The sequence below is a fragment of the Peromyscus californicus genome, unplaced genomic scaffold (assembly GCF_007827085.1).
Source record: "Peromyscus californicus insignis strain IS unplaced genomic scaffold, ASM782708v3 Scaffold_5__1_contigs__length_169319896, whole genome shotgun sequence".
NCBI lineage: Eukaryota > Metazoa > Chordata > Mammalia > Rodentia > Cricetidae > Peromyscus > Peromyscus californicus.
In genome coordinates this window covers 44,256,311-44,279,100 of record NW_026294573.1, presented here as the reverse complement: position 1 = coordinate 44,279,100, position 22,790 = coordinate 44,256,311, and the positions used below count along the sequence as shown (strand labels likewise).

At 43.6% G+C, this 22,790-nt stretch overlaps 1 protein-coding gene across 1 annotated transcript in view; it reads left to right on the top strand.

Moving 5' to 3' along the window:
- The first annotated feature begins 1,775 nt into the window (after positions 1-1,775).
- Ndc1 (NDC1 transmembrane nucleoporin) overlaps positions 1,776-22,790 on the top strand; it is a 55,264-nt gene continuing 34,249 nt past the window's right edge. The window contains 11 exon segments of the mRNA XM_052717165.1: positions 1,776-2,066; positions 2,995-3,028; positions 3,031-3,114; positions 6,121-6,222; positions 8,826-9,000; positions 9,783-9,921; positions 12,963-13,071; positions 13,988-14,039; positions 16,967-17,102; positions 18,613-18,705; positions 20,485-20,566. Coding sequence (XP_052573125.1) covers positions 1,815-2,066; positions 2,995-3,028; positions 3,031-3,114; positions 6,121-6,222; positions 8,826-9,000; positions 9,783-9,921; positions 12,963-13,071; positions 13,988-14,039; positions 16,967-17,102; positions 18,613-18,705; positions 20,485-20,566 — 1,258 coding nt within the window. The 5' untranslated portion in view covers positions 1,776-1,814.

Sequence of the window (22,790 nt, the reverse complement as noted above, 5' to 3'; positions counted from 1 at the left end):
TGCTCTGTTTCACCAAGCCTAAAAGCATGGCGTCAGCTGGCCATAGACCAAGACATCTGAAACCATGCATCCAAACAGACGCTCTCTCTCTTAAATATTTTTCTGACTTATTGTAAGTTGATTCTTTAAAAGTTTTTCTCCATGACTGGTTCAGAAAAAGGTTTGTTTCTTCTTGGCAGAGATTGGATCAACGAGATATAGCCCGTTTTTCTTGCAGTGCTTCAGGTGTGGTTGATATTAATGTAATTTTGGGATGTAATAGAATCTTAAATAAGCCAAAAAGCCAAACAGTTCAGAGCAGCCTTGTGTCCTCTCAGGGTCTCTCAGGAGCCTATGAGTTTCCTCAGAGTCAGCAAGACACCGTGTCTACGGACTTCCCTGCCTTTCTAGGGTATGGAATGCTGGCAGGGCATGCAAGTGAGTACAAAAATGTGTTCACAGTGCTCACCCGGGGCTTTCAACTGAGGCCAGAAGCAACCAGAGAAGGGAAAGGGGAACTCGAGTTAGTGAGAAGCTCTGTGTGTGTGTGCATCTCCACCTTGCTTCTCTCCCCATCTCCACCTGCCAGGCACTGGGATTATAAATTCCCACCTGTGCTCAGCTTTTTCCCCTGGGTCTGGGGACTGAATTTACATCTTGATGCTTGCATAGCAAGCACACTGCTGTCCATGGTCATCTTTCCTCCTTTTGGGAGCAGCTGCTTCACGTGTTCCAGACTAGTCTCAAGCTCACTATCGAAGGATGAATTTGAATTTTATATGCTCCTGCCTCAGTTTCCTGAGTGCTGGGATTACAGGTATGTGCCACCGTACCATGTTTTGGGGTGTGCTGCAGATCCACACCTCGGACTTGGTGCACCTTAGGAAAGCTTCTGCTGACTCAGCCACACCCTGCCTTCAATGCTTATCTTCTTTTAGCATAGTATTTACATCTTCCACCCCATCAACAGGATGTTGTGTGTTTTTATCCTTATTTTACACTTGAAATAGAAGCTCAGAGAGGATCAAGGTATTGCACTTAACAAGTGTTACAGCTGGAGCTAAAAGCAAAATTCACCTTTCTTAGCAATAAAAGTCATTAAAAAAAGATTTCAATGAATTACTGAGTATTAAGAAGGAGGCTGCAGTATCCTTTGATTTCACTTTTTAGAAGGGTGGCATTTTGAAAAAAAAGTGAAAACAACCACATTTTCAGTTATTTCTTAATTTATAATATCCTTACTCACTCCCAGGGGCTAGTACAGCTTCATTTAAAGAAAAGAAAAAGAAAAAAGGAAGGGAAGGAGGGAGGGAAAGAAAGAAAAAGAAAAGGAAGGAAAGAAAGGGAAAGAAATAAAGGGAAGGAAAGAAGAAGGAAAGGTAAGAAAGAAGGCAGGTAGGCTGGAGAGATGGCTCAGAGGTTAAAAATACTGGCTGCTTTTCTAGAGTTCCTGAGTTCAATTTCCAGCAACCACATGGTGACTCACAACCATCTATAATGAGATCTGGTGTCCTCTTCTGGTATTCAGGCAGAACACTGTATACATAAAAAATAAATAAGTATTTAAAAAAAAAAAAAAGAAAGAAAGAAAAAAGGACTACAATTCCCAGCATGCTTCACGTTGCATCTCGAGCCTGTACTTTTGAACTCCAAGTTCCAGAGTGCAACGCTCCTCCACCCCCTTTTGGTTCACTGGGATCGTCGAGACTACAGTTCCCAGCATGCAGCACCGCCGCCCTTTGCTTTTGGCGCCCCGATGGACCCTGCTTCGGAAAGACGTTTTGGGCTCCAGACGTTGGTTCCCTGAGTCACAACCCCCCTGGAGGCATGTGGCTATGAGGCAGTTCTGGCCGGCCGAGCCTGTTCAGAAGAAGCCGCAGGGAGATGGCCTGGCGGCTGTGCAGGGCTCTGCGCAGGCGGTGTTTCGGGCAGCCCCAGCTGGGTCCTCCCGGGGCTTTCCTGCCTTTGAACAGTGGTGGCGGGCGTGCACTCCGTCCCCGGCACGCTTGAGAGCAGGGGCCGCCATCTCCATGGCCACGGCTGCGAGTGGGCCCTGCGTCGGCGGGGCGCGGGACATCCTTTGGCGCGTGAGTTAGCGCGCGGTGACACTCACTGCCTCCTTGTGGCTGGGCGGGCAGGCTCTGGCCGTGCGGTGCGCTTGGCTGGAAGTGGCCTGTTTTCCGGCGGTTTAGGAATAGCGCGCAGGGACCTGACCACCTGGGGGATTGGGTGCAAGGGTGTGGGGGTGTCTTCAGTGGCAGTTGGGGTGTTGGTCTGGAGTCCGAAGTGGAAGTTGGTCAGCACGGGTGGGATGAGTCGCATGGAAATTTGGACACGTTAGGAAAGATGTAGCGCAGAATGTTAGTGATTCGAACTGCTGCATAATGCCTTGATCCTAAGGGTTACGAAATGGGAATGGGTGCCCTGTGCTACAAGAATGTGGTGTGGCCTCAGCAGACGCTGAGCTTATTATATATTCTTGGTTTAAGACTGCCCCATGCATCGATTCTATGTGTGGGCATAAAGAGAATAGAAGTAAAGAATCTTTTTTGAATAGTGTTTCTACCTGGATGTCCTGTAATCTATCCCAGGCTAAAAATAAGATATTTAGGTCAGTTTGTTAACCACCTGTATCACTAGTCACACTAAATCCTGTAGAATGTATTCCCATTTTTCTTCTCTTTCCGTGCACACACACTAACACAACACACATACACACACACACACACACACACACACACACACACACACACACACACGCACCTTAAATACACTTGATGTTACACTTGACTCTGGACCCAATGCCAGCATCAGTTTCCCTGACAGTGCGAGGTTCTGTAGTGGTATGTGACATTAGAGATAGTGGCAGCCATTGGGTTTTTCTGTAACTGCATGGACTATGATTTGGGTATAAATAGTAGTGGTTAACGTTAGTATCCTCTATGCAAAGGCAGGATTTGCAGAGTTAAGTTCATGTGACTGACTTCATGATTGAGGAGTTCTGTTCAATTTTAGGTTTTGGGTTGGAGGATAGTTACAAGCATCATTTGGCAGTGTTGCTTCTACCTGTCTGTACCACAGCCTTTATAATCTTCAGCAGCGTCGATTTATTCCATCCTATACAGTGGCTGTCAGGTAAGTGGCAATTTCCAATTACTGTCTATAAATTGACACATTAAAACATTCACTTTGAGATAAGGTAAAGGCACTCCCTGCATGACATAAACTTCCATTTTGTTATATAAAAATCAGGAAGTGTGCCAGAGATTTTGTATGATGACAGAATGAAAAGGTCATTAGAAGGCTACAGAAGTAGCTAGGTATGGTAGTGTACACCTGCAGGCCCAGTGTCACTTGGGAGGCAGAGGCAGGACAATCTGCGTTCAGGGCCAGTCTGGGACATACAGTGAGAAAAGAAAAAGACACCACACCAATAAAGACTTACCCTTTTGTCTTTTCCTTTAACAAAATATGTTTTTTTTTAAACGTGTGTAAATATTTCACCTGTATGTATGTATGTTTATCACATGCATGCCTGATGCCTATGGATCTCCTGAAGCTAGAGTTGCAGAGGGTTGTGAGCCACCATGTGGGTTCTGAGAGCTGAACACAGGTCTTTTGGAAGAGCAGCAAGTGCTCTTAACTGCTGAGCCATCTCTCTAGCCCCATTTCCTTTTTTTTTTTTTTTTTTGTCTTTCCTTTTGGACAAATGTATTGATTTTTATCTTTTAAAGAAAGAGTACTGTCCCTGTCATCTATTTAAAATTGTAGATAGAAACTGTGACCTATATTCTTGAAAAAAGAAAATTGTCTAAACTAGCTGGTTAGTGGCCCTTTTTTTTTCCCCTTGAGACAAGGTTTCTCGTGTAACAGACCTGGCTGTCCTGGAACTCACTCTGTAGTACAGGCTGGCCTCGAACTCACAGAGATCAGCCTGCCTCTGCTTCCGAGTGCTGGGATTAAAGGTACGTGCCACCACTACCCTGTTAGTGGCACATTCTTATAGCCCAACTCTTAGGAGGCTGTAGCAGGAGGTGCTGGAGTTCCAGGCCAGCCTGGGATACATATGGAGTAACTATTTCAAAAAGCAATAAGTGACGAAGCAAAAACTATATAAATATTTAAAGAATACTTCATTCTTACATTGTGACCAACAAAGATAAGAGAGGCCAAAAATAGAGAGTGACAGGGAAGAATTAGGAAAGTCCAACGAGGAAGAAAAGATGGAAGCAGGATGAAATGTTTGTTGGAATCTTCGGGTGGAAAATAGCATGATGACGTTCAGGAGCTGAAGGGTGGCTGAGGGGGTGAAGTGCTTGCTGCTGAAGTGTGAGGATCTGAGTTTAGATCCTCAGCACGTACATAAAGCCAGGTGTGTGACATGCATCATAACCTCAGCATTGTGCTGGGGCTCGTTGGTCAGCCAGCCAGCTGGTGAGCTCTGGGTTCAGTAAGAGACCTTAGGTCAAAACGTAAGCTGGAGAGCAGCAGAGGAAGAGACTTTCACGTGTGCACGCATGAGCAAGCACACCCCCACAAAAATAATTTAAAACCTTCAGTGAGTTCATTGAAATGTCACTATTGGCTTCTGTCAGTTGTAGCCATTACTCTATGCCAGGCCCTAAGTATATTACCTCTTTCCTATAGTGCCACATAGTGAGGTGTTGTGTGTGCTTTGTAAATAGAACACTAAGGTTCAGGTTGAAATAATCTGTTTAACATCCAGCTAGTAAGTGACTGAAGTCTCTGTCTTGAAATTTGTTTTTCCATAGTATGACATAATAGATAATTTTCAAAAAAATTTAAGCAGGGCGGTGGTGGTACATACCTTGAATCTCAGCACTCAGGAGGCAGAGGCAGGCAGATGTCAATGAGTTTGAGGCCAGCCTGGTCCACAGAGTGAGTTCCAGGATATCCAGAGCTGTTACGTAGAGAAACCCTGCCTTGAAAAAAAAAAAAATTAAAAAACATAAATATTGTTAAACTAGGTTTTGAAATCTTGAAAGTATTCCCTAAGATTAAAAAAAACGAATTACTGTGGGAGATTTTTTTTTCAACAATATCTTCCTTTATTTTTCTTTTATAAGAACATGCCAGTTATCACAGAGTTAGAATCTTGCATTGTTTGGCCTTTGGAAGTATTGCTGCTAATTGATAGAGTAATGCTTTTGTTGATGTGTGTCTGTCTCTGCCAAGTCATACAGGACTGGTGAAATTAGCCCATGAGCCAGTGCAGAGACGGCAGCTGATTAACTGTGGAGGCTTAGGAAAACTGCAATTAATTTTGGTCTTTGAATTCTACTTTGAAAAATAATTGCTTTCATTAAGTGAGTCTGTTCAGCAAACATGTCCCATGTCTCTTTCTTTTGTTCGTATTTTTAGATAGTAAACTACATAGTTTAAACTTGGAAGCATGATGGTTGTTGAGTTGCTCTGAAATGCCATGTTTTGGTTTTTCACGAGGACATCGTTGGTTTTTGTTATTTAGACCAGCCCTGTAGATGACTTTTAAATTATACCATTTCCAAGTAACTTTGACTTTAGCTGTAGGCACTAATTGCATTTACTAAGTAGAGTTTAAAAATACTGTTTACATTTTGAAAAGAGACTTGGTATGTTGCTGTGGCAGCTTTCACGTGATGAAATGTTTGCATATGTCTGTGTGTTCTCTGTTACTAACATCTGTGTTTTTTAAAGAAGTTCTCATACTGTTCTCCAGTACCCAGAACAAAGTCTCAGTAACTCACTTGGGGGCTTTTGGGTTGATGTCCTATTGTAAGCAGTGCACAAATAAACTCTTCAAGAGAGAAACAGGCCGGCCTTTAGAGTTAAAGCTGCACTTGTGGAGTCAGCTGAGACGGCTCAGTGGTTAAGGGTGCTTGCTGTGAATCCTGGGGGCCAGGGTTGGATCCCCACACTCACGGAAGAAACCAGGTGTTCCACAAATGCCTGGAACTCCAGCTCCAAGGGACCCGGTGCCCTCCTGTCCTGTGCTGTGTCCACAGGTCCACATACATTCCCACAGACATCTGTACACACAAAGTTGAACGCACTGGTTGTGGTTTGAACTCTTGTATTGCAGTGTGCGACACAACTCTAGGACTGAGTAGGCCTCACTAATTCCTTTCTCTTGTGTTTCAGATTCTTTCAATGACTTGTGTAGTTCCCATGTAATCTTCTACCTCCTGCTGCTGTCATTGGTGATTATAATAATAAGTATTTTCAATGTGGAGTTCTACACAGGTAGGTTTCTGAATTTTAATCTTTAAAAGTTTGAACAAGAGGGGTGTGGCACATGCTTGAACACTAGCACTACGGAGGTTTGAGGGAGGGTCACCACAAGTTCAAGGCCAGCTTTCGCCGTGTAGTGGGCTAGACAGTTAGCCTAGGTTAGATGGCTAGACACTGACTGTGTCAAAACAAAACTAATTTATTCTACCCAGGGAAGAATTTCAAAAATGTGTGCATAGTCACATTCTGTTGTTCTTTGGGTGGTATGTACTGTTATTTTGGTGTTTCTCTTTTGAAGATACAGTTAGGCCTTTTGTGACAGACATTCTATGAGTCTGCTTACAGAGGTTGGCTATATAGAGTGGTCAGAGTCATCAAGACAGTGGGGTAGTGGTGCCAGGGCTGCTGGCGAAGGGCTTGGCCACCGGGTGAGGTTTGTCAGGAGGACAGGAGGTCGGGAGGTGGTGCTGGGCTGCTTGCCAACACTGTGAATGTCCTCATGTCTCAGAACTGTGCGGTTAAAAAGGACTCAAATCATAGATTTTATTTTCTATTTTACCACAATGAAAAAATAAATATAACCCTTTTAATAATTCACAGCTAGCAAGCTGTGAGTTAGCAAATGAATTAGGAAATAATTCCTTATAGGATAGGGGACCAAGTCTGGGCTGACCTCAGATTGGCAGTACTTCTGCCTCAGCCTCCTGGATACTGGGATTGCAAGCATATATCACTGGCTTTGTGAGGTTCTCCCTCCCACCCCACAATAACAAAGTCTATGGTTTTAGAATATTTAATTACAAAAAAATTGGGCTTTGCCTTGGGAGAATCCTGGATTCCAGAGCATTTTCACACCTTTTCAGACTCCTAATTTTGTCACTTGGGGTTTTCTGATTATTTATTTATTTGTTTATCTTCCTATGACATCTTTCCTTCTCCTTTTAGCTTTTTAGTATTTAAAAAAAAGTGTTCTATGTTTTAAAAAAACAGTATATGAAATTTTAAGTCCCGACTGGATATTGTAACATACTGTTCTTTGCTTTCATAGTGCTTTCTCGTTGGCTGGGGCTCTGTCTATTCTGTTTCCTTGGCTTATGGCCTGTGTTCTTACACTCTCTACTGTGCTCCTGGGCCATCCTCTATGTGTAGGTGGGCCAGGTGAGGGCGCTCAAGTCAGTGTTTTTATTATTTTATTTTATTTATTTTTTGGTGGTGGTTTTTTTTTTTTTTTTTGAGACCAGGTTTCTCTGTGTAGCCCTGGCTGTTATGAAACTTGCTTTGTAGACCAGGCTGGCTTCAAGCACAGAGATCTGCCTACCTCTGCCTCCTGAATGCTGGGATCAAAGGTGTACACTAGTGTTTTTAAAGCCTCACTGGTCATTTTGGCTTGTCCTGTAGGAGTAGGCTTATGTATGTACTGTGTGCAAAGCATCATGCGCTCCCAGCTTGCTCCAGAGGATCTGTGAAGTGTATTTGCTGACAGGTACACTGGGCAGGTGTGAGGGAGTATAGAGGGCCACCTTTGACCCAGCGTAGGAGCGTCCTAGAGGAGCTGATGGCTGGACCAGACTTTGAAGGAGGAGTTGTATTAAGCAGACAAAGAAGAGAAATGATTTTGTAGGGAGAAGATGGAGCTTGAGAGAATGTTGAATGACATGGTGGCACGGTTTGTCCCATTAGGAAGTCAGTCACATAATTGGCTTTCAGGGTAGTCTTAGTGGGAAGAGGAGGTGGTGGCTGCTCCCTACCTAAAGTGCCACGTGTTTGAGCCCTCCCTGCACACTTCATTTCTTGCCAATGCCATCATCTCTTTTCTTTGAGTATACCAAAAGAAGATTATTGCGTGTCTATGTCAGGCAGCTTAGCCATAAATACACTTTGCTCCGTTCCCATGATTGCCTCCCAGGTCACTTCCAGAGAACTTTTTTGGGTGGTTGGCGAGGTCTTGAAATACCTGTATAGAAGCTCGTAATGCAGGCTTGGTGGGTAAAGGAGAGGGCCAGCTCTAACCTCCACACGGACCTCCCCACAAATAAATAGTAACAAACAGTTATTATTCATGATTGTGGTTTTTGCCTTTGTGGTTTATTTTTCACAGGTGGATGCTATCGTGAGTTTCAAATGCTGAAATAAAGGCAACTTAGAGCTATCTTCTAAATTATTTATTTTATGGCTCTTAGGAAAATGTCTGAGTTGGCATTATGTTAATTACCAGAGAATATTAATTTAAAGAAATGAAAAGGCCAAGTGTATGGGAACACATTAGTAATCAGGAGGCAGGTAAGAGGTGTATATCAGTAGTTCAGATACATCCTCCACTATGCCATGAGTGAGGCCAGCCTGGGCAACCTGAGACCCTTGTCTAGAAAACAAACAAACAACACCAAACCCAAGAAAGATGAAGAACGTTGACTGGGCTCATCTCTAGATTCCCTGGTTTTTCTTGTGTGTACCTCTTTTTCTTTATTTCAAGTTTTTAAAGGCTCAAGTTGTTAGTCTAAGAGCGTTCTCTACTGGGTTTTCCATTGGTTGGGTGTTGTGGTGAGGGAAAGTGCTGTCTCCTCCAGCTTCGGGTGCCACAGTTACAAAGCCATGGTGCTGTGCTTTCTCTGCAGTTGTACCTTCCATACCTGGCTCCCGACTGGCCCTGATCGGGAGGCTCCTCCACCCTCAGCAGCTCATGCACTCCTTCATACATGCTGCCATGGGAATGGTGGTGGCATGGTGTGCGGCCATCATCACCAAGGGCCGGTACAGTTTTCTCGTGGTCCCCTGTACTGGAACTGAGAGGTATAGTAAATGGGTTCTCTTCTTCTTTCTTGGAACTGTGTTTACTTTCTTTCCAAGTCAAAGGAGACCTATGGAGAGCAGTAGTGTTGCACTCTGCTCTTCAGACCCTCACAGAAGTTCCTGTTTCTGTGTGTGAACTGTTAGTGATATTCTGTGTTTGAGGAAATGAGCAGAATTCTAAAGACATTTGTATGTGGAAGGCACTGTATAGGTGCCGCTGGGTTCCTGGGGGTGATTCAGGGACAGTCTCAGCTACTTGAGAGATGAGAGTGATAGGCCATGGATGAAGATATAGATATAATAAGGAAAAGGAAACAAGATCCACGTCAGTCAGTCAGGTGTGGTGCTCCCTAATTTAGAGGCCAGTGCTCTCCAGATCTGGTATCTTTCCAGGAACTTTAGAGACAGCATCCAGAGACCCAGAGAGGGAGCACAGTTAGGAGAGTCCTGAGAAACCCAGAGCTCCAGCACCTCCATTAGGTACATGCAGGCTGTTTGTCCTTCCTTGTCCAGATGAAGTCAACTTGTCTTGGAAGCAGCAGGACTGTGATGCACATTCTTACCTCAGATTTCCAAGGAAACAGAGCAGTATTCAGGATCTCATGCGTCAGGGGGAAATGCTTTGTTAATCTTTTGCTCCTGTTTACCTAGAGTGAGCCACTTTGTTAGAATTGGGGCATTTCTTAAGTGATTAATGTGGAATTTTGCCTTCTGGCAAGTAGCCTTAAAACAATGATAATGTGTTTTTGACTGTTGAATTAATAGCTTAACTTTCCTCTCAGCTTAGATAGCCCTGCCGCCCAAACCTGCATGAATGAACATCACCTCTTTTTCCTACTGGCTGGAGCATTCATGGGCTATAACTATAGTCTTCTGTATTTCATTAACAACATGAGTTATCTTCCATTTCCCATTATACAGGTAAGATAAAATTTGAGCGTTTCCTTAGCTATAGTATTAACATTGCCATGCCTATACATATGGCCAACCTATCTGATTATGTCAAGATTTGACCAGTAAAACTCCATGGTAAGATCGCCTGACTGCTGAGTTCAGGTCCCATGAGAGCGCATAGCACAGGTGTCTAATCCCAGGTTGCCTGGAGGACCTCCCGAAGCTCAGAGGTCAGCTAGCCTGGGGGTGTAGGGTAAAGAGACCCTGTCTTAAACACGGTGGAACAGTGAAGAGCAGTGCACAGAGGTTGTCCTCTACCTCCACAAATACCCGCTCCCATTCAGACCCCCCTCCCCCCCACACGTTCTTTAGCACTGAAATCATCACAAGGCAACCGAGAAGACATTTGTGTCAGTGCGACTTCAGTGTGTTTTGCAAGCTGTAGCTCCCCTTTCCTGCTGCCACTCTCAGAATGCTGCCCCCTCTTTCCTGTCCTGGTCATATAACACTTGCTGTGATTTAGCAGGGCTGGAGGAAGAGGATGACAACATTCAAGTGCTTTTGTAGCCCCTGCTTAAGGATGTGCAAGTGATTTACGAACACATCAGTTATTGTCTCAGACCTGAGGCATGGGTGTGTAAATAAAACTCTTTCACCTGGCTTGAGTGGTGTAGTTAAAACTATGCTTCAGTTTGTGTGTGTGTTGCACGAATGTGTACATGTGTATGCCTGCTCACTTGTGTGTGTTGAGGCTAGAGATTGATGTTAGATGTCTTCCTCAATTGATTTTCACTTTAGATTTCAAGATAAAAATCTCTTACTTAGTCTGGAATTTATTAACTTGGCAAAGCTAGCTGGTCCCTGAACTCCAGAGATCCTTCTGTCGTGGCCTACCTTAATGCTAGGAGTGTAGGCATGGACTACCACTTCTGACTTTTTACTGAGTACTCGGGATCTGAGCTCAGGCCCTCATGCTTGGATGGCACATACTTGATTAAGCCGTTTTCCCTGCTCGTTCACTGGGTTTGTCAAACATCTGCGGCAGGCGAGCTTCAGCAGGCAGAGGTACGTGGAGCACAGATCTGATGGTCTGCACTCAGTCTCTGCATCCCACAGTGGACCAACTCTCCAAAGTTGTCCTCTAACCTCAAAATGCGCATTTTGACCCATGTCCGCGTGCAGACAGACAGACACCCAAATTTTAAAAATGAAAAAACAAAACCCCCAACTAATCTAGTAGGAGTAAAGCTTGTAACCGAGCCATGTGTTTCTGCTGTTTCTTCTTGTGTTTTTATGTACTTCATTTCTGTTCTGGATGTGAGGCCTAGGCACTGGAACAAGCTTTGAACCAGTCCCTTCCCACTGACTCCCACACTGGTGGGAAAGACATGAGGTGTAAAGTAGTCGTGCAGTAATGAGAATTTCGTCCGTGAGGAGCACACTAGGGTTCTCCCACCTAACGTGTCTCATGCCTGTTGCATCAACATGAGCTGGTGAGCATACATCTGTGAGAAGATCATGTCCCTCACAGACTCTGACCCTCACCTTCCTGCAGTTGTATAGGAAAGACACTTCCTGCTTAGGAACTCTTTACATTTGTGAAATGTTAAAAGTACCCACAGTATCTTGAGAAAAATTCCATACAGGAATACCCTGTTGTGCATGACCTCAAGTCCAAACATGACACATCCAGAGAATGAGAAAACTAAAGTGTTGGAGAAAATAAGACACTCTTGCTGGATCTCCAGGTGAAATCGACCGTCTACTTAACATCACAGATGTGCAGTGACCACAGGAGCTAATAGTTGGCAGTGCTGATCAATTATTGTTTCTACCATATAATGCCAAATTTTCATGCTTTTGTTTTCATTTCTTTTGATGAAATTTTGGATTCTTGAATCTCTAAAGTTCATTCTAAAGTGATAAACTTTCACTTCAGATTAACTTGTAAGAATATATATATTTAGACAGGGTTTCACTGCATAGCCCAGGCTAGTCCTGAGCTCTGGCTCTTCCTGCCTCAGCTTCCCAAGTGCTAATGATAGGCATGTGCTGCCATATTGGCCAAAATGTATACTTGGGACATCTCTTGCAGCTACACATATGTGGCCGTCTGCCTGGGTGGGCACTGTTTTTGGAAGGTGGCAGGACAGTGGAGTCAGAGAGGTGAAGATTGGGTGCTAATAGTTGAATGATGGATTTGGGGGCCCAGAGCTGTCTTTTCTTGTCAGTCAGATTTGTGCCTTTGTTTTTATTGTGGTAAGTTTGCCTCCCTGAAAGCTGAGGTGAAGGAGCACACTGGCTTAAGCTTTTCACTGTCTAGGAGCATTGCTCACACACAGTGTGTGATCTTGTCTTGTGCATGGTGAGTTGGTGATATATAAATATATCAATATAAAGCAGGGTGAGCTGATAGGAAGCAAGTACATGAGAGAAGACAGGCCCATTCATTCCTTCCCCTGTCAGCCTCTAAAGAGTGATGGGATACTTGTAGTCATTTACTTGATATTGTCAGTATTCTCACTTCTACTCTTAGTTATAGAGTGTAAAAGCTATTAACTATTTAAACATCAGAATAGTCTGTCTTTTTGTACAGTTATTGTGGGTCTTTAAGTTCTAAATTACGTTTTTATTTCTCCGTGTGTGTGTGTGTGTGTGTGTGTGTGTGTGTGTGTGTGTGTGTGTGTGTGTGTGTGTGAGAGAGAGAGAGAGAGAGAGAGAGAGAGAGAGAGAGAGAGAGAATGTGTACAGCTTGTGGGAGTTGGTTCTGTTGTATCATATGGGCCTCATGTGGCTAGAACTCAGATCATCAGGCTTGACAGCAGGCAGCTTTATCCACTGAACCATCTCTATATAGGCTCCCAGTTGTAGTTTGTTTTGTTCCAATTTAATTCTTTTTGGTGGTGGGGATTGACCCAAGGCCTCACACATGCCAGGCAAGCTCCCGTACCGTCTAGCTGCAACCCCAGCTCTTACTGAAGATGGTCATCTTGTGCCTCTACAAGTAGTGTCCCTCTCAGAATGGAACTGAATGTGTCGTTTGACGTTTTTCTTGTTGTTCTCCACAGCAGTATAAGTTTTTACGCTTCAGGAGATCTCTCCTCTTACTAGTTAAACATAGCTGTGTGGAATCCCTGTTCGTGGTCAGAAATTTCTGCATTGTGTATTATTTTTTTGGTAAGAATTTCTACCTTCTAATTTAATATATTATTAGCTCATAGTTTAGAAAATGTCAGTTGCAAAGTTACTCTTTATTGAGTTAGTATTTTTTTTATATTTGTGCTTGATCAGTTAAGGGCATTTTTATTAAAGGGAATGTGATATATACACGTAAAATACTCTTTAAATGGAGAAATCTCTTGTGTTGCAACACAAGATAGGCCGTGAGCTGTTACGTTCACCTCAGAAAACCAGAGGAGGCTGCACAGGTCAGACAGGACAGAGCAGTGGTTATGGAGGCTGTAAGCTGGGGCAGGGAGGAGCCGTTCAGGGCGGTGTTCAGTCTTACACCGTGAGGTAGTCTGGAGATGTGTTGCACAATAGTCAGCACACAGCTCTGGGCTGCACCATTAAAGGTAGTAAACATGGCAGAGTCAGAGGACAGCTTGCAAGAGTTGGTTCTCTCCTGGCATGTGGCTTCTGGGGTGAGCTCTTACCGGCTGAGCCGTCTCACCAGCTCCGAAGCAGCACAGCTACACGTCGTGCTCTGTGTGAGTGAGAGGCAGGGATGAGTGACTGCTCACCTGTGGCCTTCGGGACGGGGTGATGGAATTGGTCACGGTTCACGGTGTACATCTGTTAGCCACAGGTACTGTGTACTGAAGAGCTGGAAGTGCTGCATAGTGTCTACCGCAGCTGTCTTGTCTCGCTTTGTTTCTAATAACCGTGGTGACCAAGACTTGTGTATCTCAGAACTGTACAATGGGAAGACTTCCAGTATTTAGAAATGGTTCTCTTTTCCCGTCCTTTCCTAATCAGACAGCCTAGCATTTTAACTGAGCTCTCCCTGTGTAGTTGAACCTCGTAGTGTAAAGCACACTGAAGAGTGTCAGTCTGACTTCTCACGGTCCCGTCTTGGTATTGTCCTCCTCAGGCCACATTCCCAGAGCGTGGATTAGCACCGCTATGGACCTCCACACAGATGAGTAAGCCAAGTCTGATTTTCCTGCTGTCTGTCTTTTCAGTTTTACCGCTTTCTGGATGCTGTGTTTAGTTTATCCTTGGATGTTTGTTTGTTTGTTTTTTTAATTGAAATAAGAAGCAACAGAAGAGAGGGAGGTGCTTGGTGTAACCAGAAGGGGCTGGCTCATGCCCTGTCCTGGTTATAGTCTGAAAACTCCACACTGCTGCTCACAGTCCTCAGCCACTGTGGGATCAGGGGAAGGCTCAGCTTACCTTGACCTTACTGTGTCCTTCCTGGGTTCCTTACCCGTCTGTTCTGTGCTAGACTTCTCAGCTTTTCCTACTTGATTAAGTTGGGGTGTTCAATGCCGTATGCTCTGTGTTGTTGGGTTTATCCACTTCATTTTAACCCTAGAGACGACGGAAGGTCTGTGATCTTTTCAATGTGTGTTTGAAAGTTAAATCATTAATAACTCACTAAGATTTCCGAGTCGTGCACCTAGGTGACCGCAGGGAAAGACTCCTGCCATCGCCACTCACTCAGACCCTCCCCAGACCTAAGAAGTAGCAGTCCATGTGCTGCCGCTGCCGCTGCTAGACATCCTCCACACTAAAGGAAAGTGGCCTTTCTGAGTTGTGTGGCCCATGTCTGGCTTTGTCATCCATTATGTGTCATAAAATTGATCCTGTTCATCCTATCTATGATTTTTTTTTAAAATAAATGCATTTTTTTAGCCGGGCAGTGGTGGCACATGCCCTTAATCCCAGCACTTCAGAGACAGAGGCAGCCAGATCTCTGTGAGTTCGAGGCCAGCCTGATATACAGAGCAAGTTCCAGGTCAACCAGGGATACACACAGAAACCTGTCTCAAAAAACCACAAATAAATAAATAAATGCATTTTTTTCATAGAATTTCTTTTAACATTTATATATTTATTTACTGTTTGTGTGTGTGGCCATCAGAGGCATCTTTTGAGATTTGCCTCCTTCTAGTATGTTCTTTTTTACCACGTGGGGCCTGGGCTGGAGCTCAGGTGTCAGACTTAGCAGCAATGCCTTTCCCCACTGAGCCTGTCACCAGCTCTCTCTAAGAACTTGTGGTAACATAGTGATGGTTTCCCCGTCAAGTAAACCCTGAAAAACTGTACACACAGTAATGTGTTGTTATTTCACTCTACCTGTGAGGCAGCCGTAATTGAGGGAGGCTGCAGTCAGTGGGTACCCCGGAGTGCACTGTGTTAGTTATCTCACTCACGCGCTGGCACAGCTGAAGGGTTCATCTAAGCCGGATGGAGGTGCATTCCTATGATCCTAGGACTAGTGAGGCTGAAGCTGGAGGATCGTGAGTTCAAGGCCAGACTGGGTATACAGAGAGATCCTGTTTCAAATAAACAGAGACCATAAAGGGCTTAGCCTGTTGTTTCTGTATAAAATCAGTTTCCTCCAATGTGTGTCCTTTTGATTTTTGGTTACTTCACTGTGAGACTTGTATCATATGTGGAATTCACTAGGTTCAGTTTTAGAGAGTTGGGGTTTTGACACATTTTAGAGGTACTATAGATTTCAATTTTTTAAAAAATAATTTTTAAAAGAATTTATTTATATTTTATGTATGAGTGCTCTACATTGCCAGAAGAGGGCATCAGATCCTATATGGATGATTGTGAGCTGCCATGTGGTTGGTGGGAATTGAACTCAGGTCCTCTGGAAGAGCAGCCAGTGCTCTTAACCACTGAGCCATCTCTCCAGTCCCCAGATTTCAATTATTTTGAAAGTTCCTAGGTAAAATTTAGTTTTGTCCTCTGCTTGGTTACTAGATGAGAAACCAAATGCACGGGCCGTTATTCGGTTAGCCTACCTGCAAACTGGGTCAGCTGGAAATAGGAAAACAATGTTTGATAGAAATTAAAGTTTTTGTTCTTTCACTCAAAACTACCTTATAATATGGCCAACTGCCTAATAGTTTTCCTTCATGGAAGTCAGGCCCTCAGTCAGTATTTACTTAGAAGCTAAACATAATTGTGTCATGTACTGGCCTTCCCCACGAATACCAAACACTGTGGACAACCTGTTGTAAGCTGCTTTAAATCTTGTGAGCGTCTGAAGAGTTTGAATGAAGAGATGACACTCTGTTGTACGGATAAGGAAAGAAAGATGGACAGAAGGATATGGGTGATGATTTATCTAACAGCAGTGTGTAGATGGCGGTCAAAGTCAGATTCTGTTTTTGTGCAATTGCTAGTTTTGTGCTTATAGGATTTATAGTAGTACTAACTAAATTACTCAAGGATTTGTAGGATATGAGCTTTTAGCTTCTTAACATTCTAATAGTTTTTAAAATTATTTAAAAAGCAGAGATCAGACCAGGCCGTGGTGGCGCATGCCTTTAATCCCAGTACTCAGGAGGCAGAGCCTGATGGATCTCCGTGAGTTCGAGGCCAGCATGGTCTACAAAGTGAGTTCCAGGACAGGCTCCAAAGCTACACAGAGAAACCCTGTCTCGAAAAACCAAAAAAAAAAAAAAAAGGCTGAGATCATTGTTTTTGTAATACGTGCAGTACTCTGAAACTGTTTATAATGGCACACACATGATCCAGAAGTCCAAATTATTTTTGAGACTGTGGTGGCCTTGAACTTCAGATCCTCTTGCCTAGTTGTGTTTTATGGGTTTAAAGAATTAAGCCATGAAGTAGCAATAATAAGCTTCCACCTGTCCTAAGTAGTTAGGCTTATAGACACGGCTCTGACTTCCACAGTAAATGGTACTGCAGATTTAAACTCGGGGACCTGCAGGGCCAGTGCCTGCCGGCAGTTCCCCTATGGCTCCCTACGTACCTCTGAGGGATGTTAGGGAAAGAGCTTTAGAAGGGTACCAGCAAATAGGCTGTCTTTCTCAGTGTGGAGTCCTTGTCTTTGGCTTGGGAATCATGGTCCTTACTGTTCTCCTAGGCAGGCCCACAGGCCTCTTGACACGATAGGCGGGCTCCTGAATGTCTCGCTGCTCTACCATGTCTGGCTCTGTGGTGTCTTCCTTTTGATGACTTGGTACATCTCCTGGATACTCTTCAAAATCTACGCCACGGAGGTCAGTATTGGGAGAGTTTTTGTTAATACTGTTGTGTTTCAGAGAATAGAAAGTGGTGCTTTCAGCAGATCACTGCTCAAACATGTTACTCAGGTGGTTTTCAGTTTCATCCTTCACGCTGTGTTTCTTTCTTTCTTTGGTTTTTCCCGAGACAGGGCTTCTCTGTGTAGCTTTGCGCCTTTCCTGGAACTCACTCTGTAGCCCAGGCTGGCCTCGAACTCCCAGAGATCCCCCTGCCTCTGTCTCCCAGGTGCTGGGATTAAAGGCGAGTGCCACCAACATCTGGCACACTCTGTGTTTCCAAGGAACAGAGTTGGTGCTCACAGAGTATCTGGGAGTTAAACTGGGTGGTGTTTGCTGCGCTTTCCTTAGAGCCTGGCTTTCTTCCTGGGTTTTTGAGTAGGAGACGAGCCTAGATTTTAAATTAATTTTACATGCTATCGAAATAGATACTATCAACATTTAAATATGCAGTTATACAATATTTGCTTTTTGAAAAACATCTTGAAATTTATTAAATGATTCTGAAAATTCTGTGGGCAATTCTCACAAATATTTTAAAAAAAGATTTAGTTTGTCATATATGTATGGCTATTTTGCTAGCATTCATATATATATGTGCACCACATACATATCTGTTGCTACGAATCCCTTGAAACTGAAATTATAGACAGTTGGGAGCTGCCATATGAACTCAGGTCCTCTGGAGGAGCAGCTAGTGCTCTTAACTGCTGAGCCATTTCTCCAGCTCCACAAAAAAACTTTTTTAAATTTATTTTTATTTCATGTTATTGGTGTTTTGCCTACATGTGTGTCTGTGTGAGGGTGTCGGATCCCCTGGAATTGGAGTTACAGACCATTGTGAGCTGCCATGTGGGTGCTGGGAGTTGAACCTGGGTCCTGTGAAAGAGCAGTCAGTGCTCTTAACCACTGAGCCATCTCTCCAGGCCCACAAAAATCTTTTTAAGTGAAGAGTTGCATTTAAAAAAAAAATCATCTAGATGTGTTTGTCATAGAAGTATGGTATTGATATTACCGTCTCTGTTGTAGTTTTCAAGGCTTCACAGGCTCTTTGTTCCTGGAATTTATTTCTGTTAGTAGATGTCGGTTTGATAAAATTGGGACAGTGACACTTGGGAAAATATATTTGTTTTTATTTAAAACTTTATTCATATGAGTGTTTTGTCTGCATGTATATCTGTGTACCACACCAGTGCCTGGGGTCTGTGGAGCCCAGACGAAGACATTTGATCCCCTGGGACTGGAGTTAAAGATACTTACATCCATGCAATATGGGTTCCTCTGGAAGAGCAGCCAGTGCTTTTAACTGCTGAGCCACCTCTCCGGCTCCCCCAGTAACATTTTTTTAAACAGTGCTTTTGCAAAGAGCACTGAAGATGTTGATTTGATTGTATTGGTCTCTCTCTAATCTCAGTCAGTGCTCACTGATTATAACAAGGACAGGAAAAGAATTCCTTTCACATTCTTTGTATGTGATTATATCCAACAGGCTTATGTGTTCCCTGTTCAGCCCCCATTTGCGGAGGAGTCGGATGAATGTCTCCCGAAAGTCCTCACCAGCAGTCCTCCGCTCATCATCAAGGTACCAGAGTGTGCAGCTTGCAGCTTCACTTATCTTTCCCTCCCTCCAGAGGTGGAGGGAACAGTTAGCACAGCTAGGCATTTGGTAGGCTTCTTGAGGGCCTCTAACAGGGGTTCTCAACCTGTGGATCAAATGACCCTTTCACAGGGATTGCCTAAGACTGTTGGGAAACACAGATATTTATGTTACAATTCATAACAGCAAAATTACAGTTATGAAGCATCAACAAAAGTGATGGTTGGAGGTCACCAAATAGGAACTGTATTAGGAAGTTGAGAACCACTGTCCCAGAATATTCTAGTGTTGATACTGTAAAAATGACCTAGTAATGTCATTAAAAAATTTTTTTTTGTCATTTCAAGTGATTAAATACAAAAGTAAAGTACCCTGGGTATGCACCAGCAATGTACATATGTCTCCCAGAATGGCTTTGAACTCCTGGATTCATCCTGAACTCCTGTCTCAGCTGCCTGAGTAATGGAGACCACCGGCTGCTCCACCAGACTCAGCTCAGCTGGCTAACTTTTCATAAACACATCAGTTCTCTCGAGCATAAGATGCCGTGGTAGCCAACTAAATCCATACTCTTGGCAAACCGTTCCTGGCAGTAACGCAGAAACACTGTGCGTTTTTACATTGCGGGGCTAGGCCCACTTATTCATGCAGTGTGTGTCGTCTCAAAGGTAGTGCGCTTAGTGGAATGTTGACATACGAATTACTGAGAGTTCTAAAACAAATCATAATCATAAAAGTTAAAGAAGTTTACAAACTAAACGAGAAAAACTGTTTTGATTTAAATTGCCATTTGAGATTGTAAAGGAAATCTAAATACAACAGGATATAACTTATCCTGCTAAAAGGTCATGGTGCCTTATTTATCGTATACTTTTATGTTTTTCAGACAGCATCATGCTGTGTAGGCCAGGTTGGACTTGACTTGGCACTTGTCCTGCCTAAGCCACTTTCTAAATGCTAAGGCATGTACCAACATGCCCAGCTAGCTTACTACTTTAAAAGTAGTTAAAAGAAAATGCTGGGAACCCAGCGTTTTTTGTCACAGTCTAGAGAAGCTGTAAACAAGTGGGAAAACGAACCATCGGGGCACTAATTGCCAGTAAGTAGTAGCTACTCATTTGGGTACTTACTAAATCTTTCTTAGTAGGCAGGTGTCAGGTCTTGCTGGCTGCATTGGGTACAGCGATGACTAAGACATAGCATAGGCTAATGGGAAAGGCAGACGCAACCCCGCTCAGTTTGTACTGGCGAGTGCAGTGCTGCCCTTCTCCCCTGGGTTCCCATCCTCAGCTGCTTCTCAGAAGGAGCACGCCTTTGCAGTAAAGAGGCTTCCCGGGGAGAAGGTAGATTTTCAGGAAAAAGCTATAGCTCTGTGTTTTATGTGTTAGGTGCTGCCTTGGGTATGGCAGTGAGCAAGATAATGTTCCTATTCTTGTGGGTCTCATAGGCGGAAGTGCCACAGTTGAGAGATGTCAGTGTGTGTGGGAGGACAGAGAAAATTCCAGAGGGAAGCCATATTGGAGTTTTCCGTTACAGAGGTATAAAAATACAGAGCTCTGTAGTTCTTGTATGTATCTGGAGCTTATAGTGTATAGGGAGGTAGAGCAAGAGAGTTCCAGAGACCCAGAGAGGAAGGTTGTGGTCCTGAAATACTTCTTTTTTTAGAAAAGCCCTTCTGATTGCTCCTCGGATAAGTAACGAGTCTAGATCTTGTGTATGATGTTGTTAAAGCTTTGACAGTCTTTCTTTCTTTTTTCTTTTTAGTATTTGGCCTTACAGGACCTGATGTTGCTTTCTCAGTATTCTCCATCTCGAAGGCAAGAAGTTTTTAGCCTCAGCCAACCAGGTATTGCTGAGAGTAGTGGATTTGATTGGGCGTGTGTGTGTGTGTGTGTGTGTGTGTGTGTGTGTGTGTGTGTGTGTGTGTATGCTCATGGGCAAGGTGCTCCAAACTTTTGGAAGAGAGGTCTAGTTCATCCATACCACACATCCTGAGCCCTTAGATGAAGAATGGACTAAGTCTTAAATGACTTAAGCAATTACTTTGCTGTGGGTAGAATTTATGTCACCAGGAAAAGCACTTATTTATTTGTGGATATTCATTTCTTTCAGCTCCTTAAGTACCTGAATCTGAGGAAATTATGTATTGAGTGTCTTAGCAGGACAGTACAGCCTAAGAATCTCAGCTGTTTTAATGCTGTTGAGGACCTTAAGAACTAGGTGGCTTCCTTCCTAGATGGGAGTAAGGACTGGAGTAAGATTTCTGTTATTTGGCTCCATGGACAGAGCTCTCTGCTCCTGCTAGGTTACTCTGCCTCCTTTCTAGAAGAAAAGGTAGACCGAGACTGGACTGATGGTGGCTGAGGGCGCCCTTGGCAGGCCGGACTTGCTAAGGTACTTGCCAGGCAGCTCAAGGCTGACTTTGCCAGAGCCGAGTTCTTGGCAAGGAAGTAGTCCAGCCCCAGCCCCAGCCCAGTGGGAAGGAGCCTGGGTAGCCTGCTTTCTCATTAGCACTCCATTGTTTTGCTAAGCTCGCCAATTCCCAGATTGTAAAAGGATCGTACTGGTTAAATGTGATATGGAAATGAAGCCGAGTTATATAAAAATATAATTGATCAGATTTGCTCTCTAGTGGTGAGAAACCAGAGCTGGTGCCGTGGAGAAGTAGCAGTGGTGCTTTCCTGTCGTACTGGGCTCATCCTCTGCAGTCGTTTTTCCAGAGATTCGGGCAACTGACAAAATATCCTGTGCCCTGCCAGAGAACTTCTGCTCTGGGGCATATGATTAGAATTTAATTAGAATATTACACAGCTCCTAGTTGTCCTGAGTTCCTAGTACAGTACATTAGTCTGCTGATGAGACTCTCGTGTGTACTTGCTGATTAGGTGATGGTCCCCTTACAGGGTACAAAAGGAGTAAGTGTGAGAGTGATCATGTGACAAGGAAATGAATGCCATGAGATGGGAGAAGCTCACCTCGGCTTCTGCTGTTCTTAACACGCAGTGGAGCATGTGTGGTCTTTTCGTGATAACTTGAATAGACAAAGGTCATGGAAAATCAAAGACATAGATGAGAAGAGAGTTTTATTTTTTCTAAAGAATGAGTATTATTAGTTCATGTTAAATAACACAGTGGCACACATGTAAGCTCTCCAAGTACAAAAAATTGAGTGGTAGAGTCTGGGTCTGCTTATTTTGGTGTGTGATTTTTTTTTTTTCATTTTGCTTCTTTTTTAATTTAATGACATTTAAAATCAATTTTAAAAACTTAAAAAAAAATCATTATCAAATAGCCAAGTCACTCCTAGAGATATAATAGCAAATACTGAATCTTTCTTTTTTTAAAAATTTCTGAGACGTAGTTCCCCTTGTAGCCCTGACTGTCCTGGAATTAGCTCTGTAGGCCAGGCTGGCCTTGAACTCAGAGATCTGCCTGCCATGCCACCACACCCGGCGCAAATACTGTCTCTTAGACATGGTCTCTCCCTTATCTATGGGACATGTTCTGAGGCTCCCAATGGTGCCCGAAACCATGGATGGTGCTGAACCCTCTGTACCCTGTGCTTTCCAATGTATATATAACTGTATATCTATGATAAAATGTATAAATTAAGCACCATAAGGGATGAACAACAATAAGAAGAAAATAGAACAATTACAATAATATACTATGATGAAATTGCTACTATCACTACTCTTGTGCCATGGGGCCATTATTGAATAAAGTAGGGGTGTTTGGACACAGCATTTTGATACTGTGACACTCTGATAACCTAGAGGATTACCTAGTGACTGTCCAGCAGGTAGTGTATGTAGTGTGAGTATGTTGGGTGTGAGTGAGGGCAGTCAGTTATCATGGAATGGCACTAGATTAAATAATGCTACTCAGAAGAGCTGATCTAAAGCTTACAAGTCATGTTTGAACTTTTGTACTTGCTGTTTTTGGATCATGGTTGCCTGCAGAGTTCGACTGTGGGTAAGGAGGAACTCCTATAGATGAGAGTGTGAGGAAGCACTGAACTAGTGTGTTAACAGCCACTGAAGGATTGATCACATCCATCCCAGCACTCA